Below are 20,677 nucleotides of genomic sequence, written 5' to 3'. Positions count from 1 at the left end.
AAACAGAAGTCGCAATCGTCTTTTCTTCTCTATTGTGAGATGCAGTGTCTTGTGAAAGCATTCAGACCCCTTCATTTTTTCTTCACGTTTCGTTATCTTGCTGCCTTATGTTAAACTACTTTACTTTAAATTACTTTTTTTCACACCAATCTACGCTACGTACACCATGATGACAAAGCAACAACAACATAAAAAGATTTGTGACAGCTTTGCAACTTTTAAAAAAAAAAAAAAAATTAAATAATTACATTGCATAAGCCATGCCATGAGGTCAGAAGAACTGCCTGTAGAGCTCAGAGACAAGATTGTGTCAAGAAACAAACCTGGGGAAGACTACAAAAAAAAAAAATCTGCTGCATTGAAGGTTGACAGAAACATGTAGCCTCCATAATCCTTAATGGAAGAAGATTAGGACTCTTCTTAGAGCTGGCCTCCTTGCCAAACTGAGCAATCAACGGAGAAGAGTGGGGACCAAGAAGCTGATGGTCACTCTAGTTGAGCTCCATGATCAAATATGGAGATGAGAGAAACTTACAGAAGGACAAACATCACTGCAACACTCCACTGATCTTGGCTTTATGGCAGAGTGGCTAGACTCAAGCCTCTCCTCAGTGAAGACGCATGAAAACCCAATTGGAATTTGGAAAAAAAGCACCTAAAGGACTCTCTCAGACTGTGAGAAACAAGATTCACTGGTCTGATGAACCTCAGTTCCAAGCATCATGTTTGGAGGAAACCAGGCACTGCTCATCAACAGTGAAGTGTGGTGGTAGCAGCGTCATGCGTAGAAGGAAAGCTCAGCATAGCAAAATATCGAGATAGCCTTAATGAAAACCTAGTCTGAAGCATTCAGAACCTCGGACTGGGCAGAATGCTCACCATCCAACAGGACAATGACCCTAAGCACACAGCGAAGACAATGCAAGAGTGGATTATGGACAACTCTGTTTTGATTAAAGATTACAAGGGCACATGAATTTAAAAAAAATAATGTTCACAAATAAATCATTTATAATGACTGGAATGGATAAATCATTTCTAATAAAAAATAAGAATAATCCATTTTGATTTCATGGTAACTTAAAGGTCTTCTAAGAGTACTAACTTTAATGTTAGAAAGCAAAGAAATTAAGACAGCGATTAATATTAGTATTGTACTTTTTTGTAATATTATTAATAGTAATAATATTGTATACAGTAGTCATGTTGTTCTTAGCTGATCACATGCCTGTTTAATGCGAAAATATTTTATTCTAATGTTCATAAAGATTTGCTGAACAAACAGAACAGTGATAGTTCCACAGTGTTCACTGACTGACTTTTAGTTATCTTTTAGTTGCATATTAAGTAAAAATCACTTTCCTCTGCTGCCCATTTTCGTGTAGGTGTCGGTGGTGACTCATTTGGAGGGGATGAAGAAAGAGTTACAGAGGAGTGAAGAGGAGCTGGAAAGGAAGGAAGAGACAGGAGAGGCGGTTTCTGAGAGGTCCATTCACTCACTGTCTTTCTATAAACCATTAAACCTTTCAGCTTATGACTAAGAGCACACACATCAGATGATGCTGTAACTGCTGTGTTTGATTTAGGAGTTGGCAGGCTGAGTCAGTGGACAGCGGCTGCAGTAACAGTACAGCGTTTGTCATTCCCTGTCCTGAGAGTCTTTACGGTGAAGGTATCTGCGTGACCTCTGGGAGACGCTGTCTCCAGCCTGCAGAGAGAAATCCAATTGTAAAGGTATTGTGAAGTGTTACAAAAGTCATAGCAACTTTGTTAATTGTCCTCCTATTATTAAACAATCAATTTTCTAGACTCAGAGGAACTTTATGCAATATTCAAGGCTGTTTAGGAATTGATAAAAGTTATTGAACAAAAATACAAGCTGCACATTTCTGCTTTTAAATGCTCTGGTCTGCTTGTCTGTTAAGCTTCTGTTAAATGCAAATGACTTAAGCACACTCAGGGAGTGTTAATATGATTTCCTGTTGTAATCGACAACACATGCAGGACGTCTAGTTGAAAATGACCCAAAATATACCTTTAATTAGATTTACAGTAAAGTTTGGAGTCCAAAAGATTTTTTTTAATGCTTTTGAAAGAAGTGTGCATCAAGGCTGCATTTATTTGATCAAAAATATTATTACAATTTAAAATATTAAAAATTGTAATTTTTGGGTGAACTAACCTTTAATAGATCATTGAACAAATTTCATTTGTATGTTTTTTTTTTCAGGTGGACAAGGCAACCAACACAGAAGGTGTGTTTCCAGAGCCAATGAGGATGCGGCCGAAAGAAAGGGCAGGACGCTGGGGTCACAGCTCACCGTTCATGCGAAGCAGCACAATAGTCAGATCTCAGACGTTTTCACCTGGAGCGCGCAGTCAGTACGTCTGCAGGGTAGGTAGAAACATACACTTCACACAATGGGTTAGTGATGGCTGATCTGACAAAGTATGAGTGATTTTATATCACAGGAATGATGTTTCATGAATATTCACAATGTTGAAATGAAGCCACTAAATGTTTTATATATTACATAACCATTAGTAATATATATTATGTTTATTAATATAGAAAATACATTGTGAAAAAAAAAATTCTTACTCTGTAATTTTGTCTTGTCTAAACTTTCGTAAATCAAGATACTACAGAGCCCCTAAGGAGACATGGTGGTGGGAAACAAATATTAAGTCAATGCTTTTGCGTTCCCCAGAGAAATTTTGCGTTCCCTCGTAAAAACGCTTACATTCGCTCGCAAAACTTTTGTTTTTCTTTGCGAATGAACGCAAACTTTCTCAGGGGAACGCAAAACATTTGCGAGAGAATGCAAAAGCATTGCCAAATCATTTTTCATCCCATCTCATATTTTTTTCTTCACCATGTCCCTTTAGGGGCTTCATAAGATATATTTACTTGAGACGCAAAATAATGTGCTTTCAGAACAACTGATTAAAACAAGAAAAACATCTTTAAGAAAAAAAAAAAAAAAAATCAAACTCAATTCAAAGGGAAAACAAGATTATTTATTAGATTATGTAATTTTGATAGATTTTAGACAATCTTACGTTATTTGGCTACTCAAGTAAATGTATCTTTATTTAAGAATGTTTAGATATTTGTACTGGAAAACAAAACAAAAATACTGGGTAAGAAAATGTAAAATTTGTAAAAAAAATAAAAATAATAATAATTATTAAAATATAGAATTAAAACAAAATGAATGATGAATCTTGCATCAATAAAAAAACAGCTTTACAATGTATAAGTGATGCATTGATACGTTTTTATTATATATTTTGCTTTGAGACCACTACATTTTGAGACACTACACTGTAAAATGATTTTCTTACCCAGTGTTTTTGTTTTGTTTTCCAGTACAAATATCTAAACATTCTTAAATAAAGAGACATGTACTTGTCTTGTCTAAAATCCCTTTGTTTTCCCTCCTTCACAGTTGTACAGAAGTGACAGTGACAGCTCTACACTACCAAAGAAATCCCCCTTCATCAGAAACACTCTAGAGCGACGAACTCTGCGATATAAACAGGTTGGAATGACCATGTAGCTGTGTTACACACATTTAATAATCTTTTGCTCTGGAAGTGTACTTATGTGTCCGTTTCGCGTGACCACCGCAGCAGTCTCACCGCTCCTCTCTGGCTGAGCAGCCCACACGTACCTCTCTGGACCTGGAGCTGGACCTCCAGGCCTGCCGTACACGACAGAGGCAGCTGAGCGAGGAGCTGGCCGCTCTGCGGGAGCTCAAACTGAGGCTGGAGGAGCCCATGCAGGGTCCCCGTGGCCCCGCGGATCTCCCTCATTGGGCCCTGCGGGATGAGCGTTTCCGAAACCTGTTACGTGAGGCCCAGAGACAGGTACTGCCCATTTATATGTTTTTTTCTGCATCTGCATTGCTACTTTCTGAATCCATAGATTTGCTTATTTGGTAACACGTTGGCTAACATAAATGCATTAGCTATGAACTAACAATACGTTTACAGCATTCATTAATCTAGGTTCATTTCTTCACATACATTTTTTTTTTTTTTGAAATTGTATAAATTTAACATTAGTTATTTTTGAATTATTCACGAACATGAAAGAAGTCTCTTATGCTCACCCAGGCTGCATTTAATTGATCAAAAATAAAGTAAAAACAAGTAATATTGTCAAATAATATTTTTATTTAAAACAACAGTTTTCTATTTTAACGTATTGTAAAAAGTAACTTATTTCTACGATAGAAAAGCTGAATTTTCAGCATCATTACTCCAGTCTTCAGTGTGACATTATCATTCTTATATGCTGATTTGCTGCTCAAGAAACATTTAAACATTTACACTTTTGGTAAATTAAATGTCGTTATTAAATAAAAGTATACATTTCTTTTTTTTTAAGTAAAAAAAAAAAAAACCTTACTGACCACAAACATTTGAAAGGTATACATTTTTAAGATGTCAAGTTGTATAAAACTTCGTTATTGTAGAGGAAGGAACATGAATTAACAATGAACAATAGTATAATTATGAATTAACATTATGCATAAATAACATTTAATTACCTGATGTTTACAAATTCTACCTATTGTATAATTTTGTATTGTATTGTGGATATATAAAGTATAACTAATTTAACTATTACAGTACATGAGGCATTTTGTCACTTGACCATTTACCATTGCAAATTTTTATCCGGATGGAATTAAAATCACAGAGTACATTGGTGAAAGGCCAATTTACCAGACTTATTAATAAACAATAGTCTTAAATGTATTCTTTTATAACTATGACTGACGTGAATATAAGCAGGTAAAGAAAGGGAAATCACATTTATTGTTGATGATTTCTTAACTCTGTCTTGCAGGCCAAGCAGAGCAGGCAGGAGCAGAGGCAGGAGGAAGCTGCTGAAAGGAGGTTGCGAAAAGCCTCAAAAGAGGTTTTGCAAATGAGGGGCCAGAGCCACAAAGAGCCCCTCCCCGTGCAGACGTTCAAGTGAGTCTTTCATAACATTTCCATCTATTAAAGGGTTAGTTCACCCAAAAATGTAAATTCTGTCATTGATTATCATGTCGTTGCAAACCCATAAGACCTTCGTTAATCTTCGGAACACAAATTAACAGGGTTTCCGCGGAGTCATAAAAAGTCTTAAATTTAATAATAAGAATTTTAGGCCATAAAAAGTCATAAAAACGTCCGGATTTTCCATACAAGGTCATAAATTTCATTTAGCCACGTCTTAAATTGATATGCTCGTTCATTCGTTGGTTCTACCATTGCCTTTTCCCCCTGAAAATGCGCTGGCGGCATAATGTTAAATGCACAGGTTAAATGCGGCAAAAGCGGAACGCTCCTTTGAAACGCGCGCCACACGGACCATTTACCCGCTCGGCTCCAAGTCCAAACGGCAGCGCAGCGCGAGCTCAATAGAACTGATGCGTTTACTCTGATCGGTCTCGGTCACAAGATCCAGTGAGAAGCGCTTGAATTCAGCGAAGAACACACTGTCTCAGTGATTTCAGTGATCACAGCCTGAAGGCTTTTCCGTCTACAATCTCCCATCACTCCATGCATGGATTTACTGTAACGTTAGCCTAGTAATATTAACTGCACCATGTGGGATATACATATTGAATTTGATTATATTATTAGTGCTGATAATGTATTAAAGGACTAATGGAATATTTACAGTATTTAATAATGTATTTAGGCTACTGTTTTTCATACATTTCCTGAAGATACGTGCCATCAAAGTTAGGCAACACAAACCTGTTTCAAGACTTGACCCCTATTAGCACATGCAGAAACTAAGTAATTATTTTCCCAATAAAGATATTTATTTTGTTAAGGACAAATGACAAATGTTTGAATGTCCTACCTCAGATTTGTGATATGTTCACCTGTTTTAGCAAGTGTTTGTCATTAGATTTTCTGACAATAAAGAGTAAAGTTAGTTTAAAACCACAATTAACGCTCTGGTTTCTACAACTTTCACTTAGAAGCAACAGTCTGCCTTTAAACTTGAAAGAAATAAAGATGTGACATTTATCGTGATAATTATTGATATTGACTAATATAAAACAATTATCGTGATAATTGTTTTTGGCCATATTGCCCAGCCCTAACTGAAATCTCCCGGTCTATCACAATGGGAAAGTGTACATTTAACGAGCCATGGCTCAAAGATGGTGTGTTTAGTTTGCAAATAATCAGTATCAAGCATATTGCACACTGGGTAAGAATGCGTTGGAGCTGTCTTTAGGCATTTAAATAATACATCTTGTTACTTTCAATGAAAGTCAATTAAAAAAAAAAAAAAACTTTTGAAAGGAATTTTAATGAATTTTTCGTAATTCGTGTAGGTCATAAATTGCAATCATAATGGTCATAAAAAGGTCTTAAAAACTCTTAAATTTGACTGACCAAACCCTGCAGAAACCCTGATTAAGATATTTTTGATGAAATCCGAGAGCTTTCTGACCCGCCCCATAGACATCAACGCGATTACCACTTTTAAGGCCCAGAAAGGTTGTAAAGACATTGTTAAAATATGTGACTACAGTGGTTCAACCATAATGTTATGAAGCCACCAGAATACTATTTGTGCGCTAAAACCCCCCAAAATAACACATTTATTCAACTATTCCTTCTCTTCCGTGTCAGTCTCTGTTCATCTCCTGACACTGGAGCCGGCCAATACTGAGCCGGCTTTCTGACGTAGAACCCGGAAGTGTTGCATTGCGTTTACAACTTGAACAGCATCATAGACTGACACGGAAGAGGAGAAATTGTTGAATACATTCGTTATTTTTGCGCACAAAAAGTATTCTTGTCGCTTCTTAAAATTTAGGTGGAAGCACTGTAGTCACATGGACTATTTTAAAGGACAAGTTCGGTATTTTACACTTAAAGCCCTGTTTGCAGATCGTTTCTGATGAAATAGAACGGTTAAGATTAAATTTTGGACAAATGCTGCTGTCCCGAGAATTTTAGGTTTCTTTCGCTTTCCCCCCCACCAGTAGACTGGGTGTATAGGTGCACTCGAACACTCCTTCCTAAAACACATTAAACTTTCGTTTACAAAGACGTGAAACTCACCGAGTGGTCAGGGGTGTCCACTGATATGCTCACACAAAAATCGCTGCAAAAGATGCTTTCCAACAGGTTTTATCGTAGTTTTTGTCTCCTCCATTGACTTGCATTGGATGTGCTGTGAGGTACGGTATTACTCCGCGCCGGAAACTGAAATGGGGTTCAGGGGTTGTTTTCTTCTTCTTCGTGTTTTTTTATTTTTTTACGGCGGATCGCAAACAATGAAATGCCAGTGGTTTGCTTGCAGAGGTGCATTATCGCCACCAACTGGGCTGGAGTATCTATTATTCAAGCTCTCAACGGAAGAAGTTCGGGTGTGAGGCGTTTGGAAAAATAGTTCCACAGTTTTACAACGAATGGTAAAACACCTGTTGGAAAGCATATTTTGCAGCGATTTTTGTGTGAGCATATCAGTGGACACCCCTGACCACTCGGTGAGTTTCACGTCTTTGTAAACGAAAGTTTAATGTGTTTTAGGAAGGAGTGTTCGAGTGCACCTATACACCCAGTCTACTGGTGGGGGGGAAAGCGAAAGAAACCTAAAATTCTCGGGACAGCAGCATTTGTCCAAAATTTAATCTTAACCGTTCTATTTCATCAGAAACGATCTGTAAACAGGGCTTTAAGTGTAAAATACCGAACTTTAACGATGTCTTTACTACCTTTCTGGGCCTTGAAAGTGGCAATTACGTTGCTGTCTATAGGAGGGTCTGTAAGCTCTCAGATGTCATCAAAAACATATTAATTTGTGTTCTGAAGATGAACGAAAGTCTTACTGGTTTGGAACGACATGAGGGGGAGTAATTACTGACAGAATTTAAATTTTTGGGTGAACTAACTCTTTAATCAACACCAAAGCATGGAGAGAATTTCTGATAAATGCTAAATGTATCAATCTTTCCTGATGCAGAGAGAAGATGGCTTTCTTTACTAGACCAAGATTCAACATCCCGCCTCTGCCAGCTGATGACGTGTGAGCGCCCCCTAGGCCACACTATATCAAATATGAAGAATCTGTCTGTTTTGTTTTTTGTATTCATGCCCATGAAGTAATTAGAACAGAAATGTAGTTATTTCAGCACAAAGATTAAAAGTTATTTGATATGCAACATTTGAACAGAAAGCTGTACAAAACAAGCGTGTGTGGGGTTGTGCGTGATTGTGAGTGTGTGCGCGTGCGTGCGTGTGGTAGTACTAATGAACACGTACACCTATATTTTATGTAATTATTGACATCTTGGCAATTTTTCCTGCTTGTTTAAAGGGGGGAAATAAGTGTTTTATAAAAGAACAAAGCATCTTTTTACTCCTGTACGACGTACTTCTGATATTTCGATGTCTACGCTTACTTAAGGCTGGAAGACGGGAACAAAGTCAGTTTAGACAAATTCACTGTACTGTAACTTATTTTATAGTACTTTTCCTTGAAGGAAATAAAAATGCTCCCTGCTTTTTAATGTATTTTATAAAGCTTAAAACAAATAGCACTTACTGTAAGTGTTTTTGACGTACAGTAGAATGGAAATTTTGGCTGATTTTGTTTCTGTTACCTGATTCTTTAAAGTTATTTACTTAAAATGTCACTTTTTTTGATCCACTTTTGTTGCAGTTGTCATTGTCCCTTGTGCTGTTATTCTATTAAAATTATTAATATTAATTATTACTTGTAATTTTCAATATATAGACAAATATAATTTTGTATGCTGTCTGTAAAACATCTGCAGTGTTACCTCTCTTATGAAGATAAAAGCATTAAACCGTGAAAGTGCAGCTGTTTTTGAGAAATAACCTTTCGAGCTCAAATCAGTGGTTTGTTTGGCAATGATGTTCATCATAAATTCTAATGTAAATGATTATTATTAGTTTAGTGGATTGATGTCAGGTTTGTACAGTATGATCTTTAAAGGCCTGTTACTCCAGAATTTGTAATCTAAATTGTCCAGAAGGTGGCGTCTTAAACCTGCTCTTGTGCTCGGATGTGTTTTGCTGGTATTTCAGGAAAGTACTATGTTGTAGACTACAAAATTTTGCACACAATAATCCTTAAATACATGGATATTACACACAACGCTTTGCAGTGAAATTTATTTTTCGGCTATGTGATATCTAACAATAGAACTATTAATGAGCCATTACTTATCTAATGATTCAAGTCCATTTCCATCACTTTTCTGGCATTTGCTGCCTTTAAATAGAAGCACAGCAGGTTTAGTTAAAAAGCATCAGATCTGGAACATTAATGAGCTGGAAATCTTAAAACTAGAAACAGGAAGAATGCTGTTTGTTTAAAAATAGAGCAAAATTGCTGTTTTAATCATTAATGATCTTTAAAAGCTGCACATGGGCATAAAACCTCTAATTAAAGGAATTTCCATGGAGAGCTTTGATGGCTTTTTACTAAAACCACAAATTAAAGGTGATTATCAACTTGCATCAGTGTTTCTCCCGACAGCAGCAAAATTAAATGCATTCATAAATAAATCTGTAGTCATTGATGATATTCAGCTGAGATAACACTTGACTGTTAATAGCCCATTTACAGGTTTTACCAAGAAAAATTAATGTGTTTTTTGTTTCAATCTCAATGCTAAAGCTACACTACCATTTAAATGTTTTTTTTATTAATACTTTTATTCAGCAAGGATCTATTAAATTGATCAAAAGTGACACTAAATATATTTATAATGTTATTTAATTCAAAGAATCCTGAAAAATGGATTCTTGTTTCCAGTTTTTAACATTGATAATAAGAAATGTTTGAGCACCAAATCAGCATATTAAAATGATTTCTGGAGGATCATGTGACACTGAAGACTGGAGTAATCACAGGAACAAATTAAACTTAGCTGTTTTCTATTTTTGTACATTTTATTTAAAAATGTAATAATATTTCACATTATTACTGTTTTTACTGTATTTTTGCTCAAATAAATGCAGTAGTGTACACAAGAGTGTACAGTAAATCATGACAGAATGTTCATTTTAAGCTGAATTTAATATCGGTAATGCACCTTTTCAACCTCTCAAAGCTCAGAAACACTGTGTTCTTATAGTGTTCATAATGGGTCAAGCAGCTGTTGGAGGAGTACTTTGTTTTCCATCAATCAAACTCCTCACATTCCATTGTGTTATGAAAGAGCGCAGTGATTTGGGGAAGCATGGTATGTAAACACTCCTTATCAGTTTTCCTTGTAAGCTTATCCATATGTTCAGTGTATTGTATGCATTTAATTAGTCCCATGCTCTATCTTCCCTGTCAGCGGGGCCAGTGACGTACGGCCTCATGCAGTGTATGGAGATTAATGGCATGCTCAGCCACTGGCACGGGCTGAATCACACGGCACCGCTAGACTATCTTTCCCTATTTCTGCCAATAAAGCTGGTTTACAGAAATCTCCAACAGAGACCTTAAAAGTCACGACCCCAATTCAATATGCTGCAACCCTGTGTCAAAACACTAGTGGATTTGTTGCCTCAAATAGTCAATAAATGCAATTAAGTAATGCATTTGAATTTTTCTTGTCATTTAATAGTCCTTTCTGTTCCTGTCATTGTCATACCAGATGGTCACCTCTGTCCTATCAAGGACTTGTTGTGGTTCGCCAATGTTAATATACAGGGGAGTGAATTAATTTAGTGCAACACCAACAAAGGAGGTGACAAACGTTGCTCATTTAGGACTATTTGTTTTGATAGTCCATTATTATTCCACAGTTTGATGTGTTCTGTTTTATAGTCACCATTAATTCAAAATTGACAATTCTTATTTTTATGGAACATTGTGGAATTTGTTATATATGATTTATCTGTGCACATCATTTATTTATTTTTAATTAATCTGCCCTCATGTGCCTTTAATCAAAATAACTTGCCCTCCCTCTTGCAGCAATCTCTTCTCTTCTCTGATCTTCTGCGAGGGCTGAACAACCACTCACATGAGATCACAGCAATACCAATACCAATTTTATTCATGTCATTAAATATTAAAAGGGTCAAACAATCTTTCTTAAGACGACTTTTTCCAAGACTGGCTACCTAAGTCTGACTTTGTTTCTAAAGTTACAATCCCCCGGTTTCACAGACTTAAGCTACTTTCTTAAGCTAGTCCCAGACTAAAATGCATGTTTGAGCTGTTTTAACGGAAAGCAAATTACACTGACATATCTTAAAATATATCAGTGCCATTGTTTTGTCTCAAGATGCACACAAGTAATATTTTTGTCTAAATCATGTTTATAAAAGCTACTTAAATGTCCTACATGAACTAAGGCCTAATCCTGGCTTAATCTAAACCCTTTCTGTGAAACCAGGCCTAGGCTTACAGTGAGGAAAATAAGTATTTGAACACCCTGCTATTTTGCAAGTTCTCCCACTTGGAAATCATGGAGGGGTCTGAAATTGTCATCATAGGTGCATGTCCACTGTGAGAGACATAATCTAAAAAAAAAAATCCAGAAATCACAATATATGATTTTTTAACTATTTATTTGTATGATACAGCTGCAAATAAGTATTTGAACACCTGTCTATCAGCTAGAATTCTGACCCTCAAAGACCTGTTAGTCTGCCTTTAAAATGTCCACCTCCACTCCATTTATTATCCTAAATTAGATGCACCTGTTTGAGGTCATTAGCTGCATAAAGACACCTGTCCACCCCATACAATCAGTAAGAATCCAACTACTAACATGGCCAAGACCAAAGAGCTGTCCAAAGACACTAGAGACAAAATTGTACACCTCCACAAGGCTGGAAAGGGCTACGGGGAAATTGCCAAGCAGCTTGGTGAAAAAAGGTCCACTGTTGGAGCAATCATTAGAAAATGGAAGAAGCTAAACATGACTGTCAATCTCCCTCGGACTGGGGCTCCATGCAAGATCTCACCTCGTGGGGTCTCAATGATCCTAAGAAAGGTGAGAAATCAGCCCAGAACTACACGGGAGGAGCTGCAATGACCTGAAAAGAGCTGGGACCACCGTTTCCAAGGTTACTGTTGGTAATACACTAAGACGTCATGGTTTGAAATCATGCATGGCACGGAAGGTTCCCCTGCTTAAACCAGCACATGTCAAGGCCCGTCTTAAGTTTGCCAGTGACCATTTGGATGATCCAGAGGAGTCATGGGAGAAAGTCATGTGGTCAGATGAGACCAAAATAGAACTTTTTGGTCATAATTCCACTAAACGTGTTTGGAGGAAGAAGAATGATGAGTACCATCCCAAGAACACCATCCCTACTGTGAAGCATGGGGGTGGTAGCATCATGCTTTGGGGGTGTTTTTCTGCACATGGGACAGGGCGACTGCACTGTATTAAGGAGAGGATGACCGGGGCCATGTATTGCGAGATTTTAGGGAACAACCTCCTTCCCTCAGTTAGAGCATTGAAGATGGGTCGAGGCTGGGTCTTCCAACATGACAATGACCCGAAGCACACAGCCAGGATAACCAAGGAGTGGCTCTGTAAGAAGCATATCAATGTTCTGGCGTGGCCTAGCCAGTCTCCAGACCTAAACCCAATAGAGAATCTTTGGAGGGAGCTCAAACTCCGTGTTTCTCAGCGACAGCCCAGAAACCTGACTGATCTAGAGAAGATCTGTGTGGAGGAGTGGGCCAAAATCCCTCCTGCAGTGTGTGCAAACCTGGTGAAAAACTACAGGAAACGTTTGACCTCTGTAATTGCAAACAAAGGCTACGGTACCAAATATTAACATTGATTTTCTCAGGTGTTCAAATACTTATTTGGAGCTGTATCATACAAATAAATAGTTTAAAAAATCATACATTGTGATTTCTGGATTTTTTTTTTTTAGATTATGTCTCTCACAGTGGACATGCACCTATGATGACAATTTCAGACCCCTCCATGATTTCCAAGTGGGAGAACTGGCAAAATAGCAGGGTGTTCAAATACTTATTTTCCTCACTTTATATGTATTTATTATGCTGACCGATATGGTAGTCATCTTGGACTTTATACTGACACCTAGAGGCAAGACGGCAGTAAATCAAAAGTTACCCATGCGAGAAATGTGCTACTGCAGTTGCAGTCAACTGTGATTAATTAATACTAATTCAATTAGTATTCAGCTGATCACTTTGCATGTCAGTCCCCATGAAGAAACACTTCATGTGAAATACATCTACATTTATTAGGTTGCTGATATGATTGTAGTCTTCATCTCATGTGATATACTTTTTTTTCAAAAGTAGTATTTATTTATTTAGGTAAAATAAAATGTGTATTTTTCTTTACCCCAGTTATCGTACTGCTAGAAATAAGTGCTGTTTATAGATGAGTCATCAACAGATACCATGGGATACCAAGCTCTCTATTATTTATTTGGCTTTAACTCATAGTGCCTCTCCCCAAGTCTTACAGGAATGAAAAGGCCAAAGGAACTTGGTTTATCTGGGGAACAGCCACTATCTATTTCTACATAAACATGTTCCTATCTGGCACCTTGCCTCCCAGGAAATAGTTCTTTGATTTCATAATAGCCATAAAAAACAAATGTCTGTATCTTATTTGATTTATCGGCCAAGGTTGGGTTGAAATCTTCAGGTTGAAATGTGTCATTGTTGTGCAAACTAGAATAAATAAATGAATACAATGGTAGAATATTGTTAACATAGCCTCTCAAACAATATAAAATAGAGTTTCAAAAGAATATGTTAAAGGGATCTCCCAAAAATTCAAATGTTGTCATTTTCTCACCCTCGTGTTGTTCCGAACCTGTATGAGTTTCTTTCTTCAGTTTAACACAAAAGAAGATATTTTGAAGAATGATGGTAACCAAACAGTTGATGGACCTCATTGATTTCCATATAAGTTTGAAGTCAATGGGTCCATTGGTTTCTGTCATTCTTCAAAATATCTTCTTTTGTTTACAACAGAATAAATTCATACAGGTTCAGAACAAATTAACAAATCATGCGTGAAAACAAAGGCTACTGTGTATCTAAAATGTATAATAGGTCAGACTGTTCTCTTGAACACACTTCTGCTATCAGTGGGAGTGAATGGTTAGAATGTTGGCCCTTGATTCCTTCAGTCTTCTGCTGCTGCTTGCTTCCTCCTTTCAGAATCAAGGAGGAACCAATAAACACAAGAGACTGGTTCTTCCACCCACACACTCTCTATGTGACTGGAATACTTCTCAACTACAGAGACGCAGACCCTCCTCCTTTGTGCCCACTTTGACAACTCTACACCCGCTTCCAATTAGGACTGTATTTAAGGCACACGCAATGGGTATGCAGAGAAAAAGTGATTCAAATATCATTATGTAACGTTAATTTGTTTTGAAATAAAATGGAAAAGTGAGCCACACGTATAAAAGATCAAATTAGGAAGTTAGTTCTGGATTTATACTATAAAATCAGCTAATTAACTCATCAAACGTGTCAACATATTTTAATGCTTACACAAGCCTGTCATTTCATCTTTTTTTCCCCCTCTCTGTTTGATTCAGGTCGTGAACATGGAAGGCATGAGGGTTTGAGCATTGCTGAAAAACTTTCAAAAGTTTGTGTCTGCTGTGTGTTCACTGGGAAGGCAGTGGGGTGGCCTTTAGCACAGGCAGCACAAAGCGCACTTGTTTCTGGCTAATTGAATGTAAATGGACAGGCCCATTCAGACACACTGGCACAGGGCAAGTGCTGTCAGACACGTTGCTTGAAGGGCTTCGATTTAGATTTAGTCTTTTTTTGACCACCACACATCAACAGATCGAGACTTTGGCCCACGTTTCAACAAATCTAGCTCCGTTTTATGAAGTTTAGACGATTAGATAATAATCAAATTAGAAGACATCAGGAACTATAATAATAATAATTATTATTATTATAGTTCCTGATGTCTTCTAATTTGATTGGATAAGTAGCTTTCTTAAAGTGCAACAGCACTAAAATGCTGACAATAATAATACCAATTGCTGATATTATTATGATTGATGATGATGATGATTATTATTATTATTATATAAAATTATAGAAATAAGTTACATTCACTGTTATTTGTTTGACCTTCACTTTCTAGCCATCCAATCAAATAAATACATAAATCTAAAAGTAATTATATATTTGCCAGAATTCATATTCAATCATATTTGAAGTTTAGTCATGTGTGTGTGAATGTTTGACATATCGTGAGCTTAGAATTATAAGGTTTTATATTCTAGAATTATAATTTCCGTTTAGGGTAGTTCTGAGATATTGAGCATCAAAGTTTTTACATCCCAGCTGGCAATGGAGAGATGGAACCTTTTTATTTTATTAATAACTACTAACAAATTTTTTTTTTTTTTTTTACAAAAATAACACCACACAGGCATTAATAAACACCTAATGGATCAGATTATGTCAAAAACTCAATTTCGACCAAAAGTGGAGATAGAACCTTATAATTCTAAGCTCACGAATTATCTTCTACAAATGTTTCGTACAAGTGTCTGTTGTTATGTGTTGTGTCGGGCTCATTTTGCTGTTGTGGGGGCATGAGCTGCATGTGGCATTTCAGCTCAAAGAAAGATAAATAAGATAATCTTGAGACATTACTGTGTTCTTCTGTCTGTTATTCGTTACTGACTCCAGTAAATCTGTAAGGATCCCTTTGCCCCTGCCACTGGCTCATTACATCATAGTGTGGGAACCGAGCGGCCTGTTTCTGCCCCTTTGCTTACTTCCCCTTCTCTCCCACTCAACTGGAAAACACCCCGCTCTGCTGAACCCTTGAAAATCTCAAGAGTCTAATTTACAATCCAATTATGTATTCATTTCGCATCTGGGTGACTTTTTTATTTTTTACATTAAAAATAATAATAATAATAATAGCTTATGCTCACTACTCCATATTTGTTTGATAAAAAATTGTGATTTATTACAATTTAAAACAACTTTTCAGTTTTAACATATTTTAAAATGTAATTCATTTCTGTGATGCTACTGTCACTTTTGACCAATTTTAATTTGTCTAAAAGTATTAATATCTTTTAAAAACATTGCAAAAGTGTAAAAAAAAAATTCTAAAATGAAAATTCTGTCATCATTTACTCAGTTGTTCCAAATCTCTTTCTTCTGCTGAACACAAAATAAGTTATTTTGAAGAAAATGGGTAAACAAACAATTGAAGGGCCTTATTGACTTCCAAAGTATGCGTTTCAACTTAAACTGACTTAAAAAATTTAAGTTGAATCTTGTATAACTTGAATTAAAGCAAAGTAAAAACATAAGTTGCCATGACTTACTGATCATATCATTATTTACAGTGTTATGTTTATTTCAATAATATTTCAATAACTTTAAATGGCACTGAGTAACTTATTAAGCGTAAGAAACTTTATTAAACATCAATGCAGAAATACAACAAACAATGATGACACTAGAATAAGAATAAAAAGAAACATCAGTTAAATGATTATGACTGCAAGCATTCATTTCTTACACTGAATGTCTGCAAAAACTATTATTTAATTTTGAAGTTGAAACAAAAACAGTGCAAAGTTTCACTCTCCCAGTCGATGAGGTTGTTTCTCTGTGGGCCGGAACTAAACGGCAGGGGAAATATGGCCAGCTGTGGTCAGGCCACAGTCAGGGAAAGACTTTCTGCGTTACTTTTCATCTGATGTGGTTAACTAAAGAGACTCTGTGCTTTGGATCACCCCTCGGGGTCTGGAGCTTTATTGCAATATAACTCTATCAGTTTGTAAAACACTGCTGCACATTTATTTATGTAAATATTTGAGTAACCAATGTGACTGCATGTACAGTATAAAAAGGACCTCATTGTTTTATGATAGAGTGATTCATACTGTGCATTCTACATACTTTTATTTCATTTGTCCTGCTTTTATCTGGAAAAATACTAGCATTTTTTCCCCCCAAGCTCTCTCTCTCTTTCTCTTTTTTAAATCAACAATGACACCAGGATAAAACTGCTCAACCAAACTGCACAAACAGACAACCACAATGGAAAATGAGATTTCGTGGCAGACATCAAAGCCACTGTAAATCACAAGATTTAACTCCACACTACAGGTGCCAAAACCTCGGTTGCTTTTCTGAAAATTATGGCTGAGCACACAAATGGAATCTGAAACTGAGTATTATACGCATAACCTGCAATAACACTACAGTTAAATGCGATCACTTACAGGACAAACGTTGGAAGCTCTCATAACAATCTTTGTAAATAAATCATTCGTTAACAGGAATGTGAGTTGACGTGAATGATTTGAAAATCACATATATGCATCTGTTTAGGCTCTGATAAATGTAGGCTCCAATTTCATCGGAAATCATATAATATGATTTGGACAGATTGGGGAGATGGAATCACTGAAAATGATTTTTGCTTTTTACAGGAGCAACCAGTTACATGTCTTACTATACGGGTGTAACGATACCCTCATTTCACAATTCGATGCATTTCACGATATTGAACTCACAATACAATATTATTGCGATACTCCAAGACATAAAAGGTTAACAAATATGTACTTTTGATTAAAATGCTAAATTTGGTTTTACATTGGGGGTGTAAATGTAAAGACTTGGACCTGGTGCTGGTAAACCAATGGACAGGACAATTGTCACACCAGAATAAAAATATTTGTGATTCTGAAGCTGAAAATACATAATTATTTTAGACGAATATGCTTGCACTCTATCACTGACTAGATATATTTAAAATAATGCAACTTTTTACTGGTAACATAAGACATTTGGCACTATCAGGACCCTCAAATATTCCCCCATTGCATTATTACACTGTAAAAAATTTCTAACCCTCCCAAATCAAAAATTTCAAGTGACCGATAACATCTAAATTTTTCAATTGGCCCAAGTGAAATTCTGTAAATTTAATTTTATAATTTACAGAATTTCACTTGGGCCAATTGAAAAATTTAGATGTTATCGGTCACTTGAAATTTTTGATTTGGGAGGGTTAGAAATTTTTTACAGTGTATACATTATATTCAACATTATTGTCGCAGTTGTGTTTTGTTTAGTTTGTTTTTATTGGACTTGTCTGCCTGTCATCACGTCACGTGTCATCTCCATTGTCATTATCAGTTCATCTGTATCACCTGTGTTCAGTTAATCATCGTCATCTGTGTTTGCATTTAAAGGGATACTTCACCAATTAGCATTAAGCTTTGTATCAGTAGAAACCCGATAGTATTTTCAAATGACCGTGCTTCCCTCCCTCATGTCCCCCTGAGAGATTTCTGTATTGTGTGTCTGGAAAAAAACCTCCGATGACGCAAAAATCGTCATTTTGCGTCATCGGAGGCTTTTTTGGCCAGAGGCTAGAGACTACAGCCAGTAGGAGGAGCTAGTTCCGCATGTTTTCAACCCGCCCATAGGGGGTGGGATCTCACGATAAAACGGCGTCTTTTCAGTTTCGAGTCAACTAGTTGTATCATTTCTTCCTATACCGCCCTCTGTAACCGGTAGGCGTGGCTTGGGAGTGGCCTCGTAGGGCATCGAAGCAAGTGCATTCTGGGAGTTGTTGTCTTTCATCCACATGAGCCAAAAATACATTTTCTGGCTTTTCTCAGTCTTGAAGGTACCAACTTCTAAAATAATTTCACATTTCTACTATAAATGACTCATCTTTTCAGCAGTGAAATATCCCTTTTAGTTCCGTCTGTTGTCAGTCTTTGTCCGATCTACGTTGTGTATAGTGTGTGTTGCTGCCTCTCCTGCTATCCTTTATATTATTACCATTAAACCTTCGTGTTGGAAATTTATCCACATCTTTTTGTATATATTGTGACACAATATATTGTTACACCCCTACCCCTTCTTACCCCTACTTCTCAAGGTTTATCTTTATTTATTCATTTATTATTATTATTATTATTTTTCTAAAAAGACTGTTTCTGAATAGGCATTCCTTGAATGCTTTACAATATATATATATATAGACCTTTGTAGCTAAACTACATTTGAGTTTGTTGTGTTTTTTTTTTATTGCATACACGTTGAATTAAAAGTAACACAAAATGTGTTGTCCTTTTTAACACACCTTTGTGTCTTAATAAGGACAACACATTTTGTGTTACTTTCTGTGTTAAGAGAAATAACACATTGGTTGAATTAAAAGTAACACAAAATGTGTTGTCCTTATTAAGACACAAAGGTGTGTTAAAAAACAACACATATGCTGCACAGAATGTTGTCATGCTGTAGAAATTGTCACAGTGGAACCTGTGCCAATTATAGGCTTTTCAGCTAAATTTAAACAAAACAATACAAATCAGTAAAAGTGTGATTTTGATTGAAACAACAATATTCAATACAGATACAGCCTGTGTGACAACTAGCCCCAGTATCCTTTCTATGCTGTGCGAACACGATGAGATCAGTGTTCCGGTTTGGTCATGCGACGTTCAACATATACCCTATTCACATTTTGTTTTGCTTCATATTTCCTTTATCGCCTGTGCCCACCACATCTATAATATGTTCTTTTCTTTTGTGAAACAGCCTGTGTACACACTGTGAAATGAAGCAAAAATGTCCTTACTGTGCATGAGGGCCTAATATTTGTACCCAATCTACAAATCATACGGTGCTCATTTCCGCCAACCCTCAATTTTTGTGATTTTTGGAGCACCAGTGCTGACGTTCTGTGGCTAAAACCCCACGAGCCCCTCCAGTGCTTCTGGGATATAATCAGCATCCCACCGTCTCTGTTCTCCAATTCTGCCATTAGAACAGCCAGTGCGGTTAGTGGTGAACTCTCATCTAGACAAATACTCTTGCATGCGCCTGAGTATTTGTTTTTGCACATTGACACAAACATTGCCTTGCCAGTGTTCATTACAAGGCAGGTCCATCTCATAGCTCCAGCCACAATAAACAGTAACCATTTGATCACAGCCCTTATTGTTATGGCAACACCGGGTAAATACTGATGTCATAGGACCTGCCATGATCACATTGAGTTCAACCAAATATATACACTAAATGTTTAGGGTCAGTAAGATTTTTTTTAAAGAAATTAGTGCTTTTATTCAGCAAGGATGCATTAAATTGATCAAAGTTGACAGTAAAGACATTTGTAAAGACATAATGTTACACAAAATTCTATTTCAAATAAATGCTGCTCTTTTGAACTTTCTATTCATCAAAGAATCCTGAAAAAATGGCATCATAGTTTCCAAAAAAAAATATTACTGTTTAAACTGTTTTCAACATTAATAATAATAAAAAAAGTTTCTTCAGCAACAAATCAGCATATTTCAATGATTTCTGAAGAATCACGTGACACCGAAGACTGGAGTAATCCAGATTTGCCATCACAGAAATAAATTATATTTTAAAATATATTAAAATAGTTTTAAATTGTAATGATATTTCACATTATTACTGTTTTTCCTGTATTTTTTATCAAATAACTGCAACCCTTGGAATTCTTTCAAAAACAACAACATGTGTGTGTGTGTGTGTGTGTGTTTATTTTTTTATTCAATAGCACATTGTACAACGCCACTAAAATATGTGCCCAGCATGATTAGTGCTTCCTTTCTTGCAGTTGATTTCAAGCACTTTTTATGCATTGATTTTATCGCAAGGGGTTTT

The 20,677-nt window shown here is 36.3% G+C and overlaps 1 protein-coding gene across 1 annotated transcript in view; it reads left to right on the top strand.

Moving 5' to 3' along the window:
* Positions 1 to 10,586, top strand: part of wwc3 (WWC family member 3) — a 51,711-nt gene extending 41,125 nt beyond the window's left edge. Inside the window, exons 12-18 of the mRNA XM_079884065.1 lie at positions 1,386 to 1,486; positions 1,587 to 1,734; positions 2,231 to 2,395; positions 3,453 to 3,545; positions 3,637 to 3,873; positions 4,862 to 4,989; positions 7,997 to 10,586. Of these exons, the coding sequence (XP_079740191.1) occupies positions 1,386 to 1,486; positions 1,587 to 1,734; positions 2,231 to 2,395; positions 3,453 to 3,545; positions 3,637 to 3,873; positions 4,862 to 4,989; positions 7,997 to 8,063 (939 nt within the window). The 3' untranslated portion in view covers positions 8,064 to 10,586. The remainder of the gene's footprint in view (positions 1 to 1,385; positions 1,487 to 1,586; positions 1,735 to 2,230; positions 2,396 to 3,452; positions 3,546 to 3,636; positions 3,874 to 4,861; positions 4,990 to 7,996) is intronic.
* The last annotated feature ends 10,091 nt before the right edge of the window (positions 10,587 to 20,677 follow it).

The sequence above is a fragment of the Squalius cephalus genome (genome assembly GCF_949319135.1).
Source record: "Squalius cephalus genome assembly, chromosome: 10".
NCBI classification, from domain to species: Eukaryota; Metazoa; Chordata; class Actinopteri; order Cypriniformes; family Leuciscidae; genus Squalius; species Squalius cephalus.
This window is presented reverse-complemented; position numbering and strand designations above follow the sequence as displayed.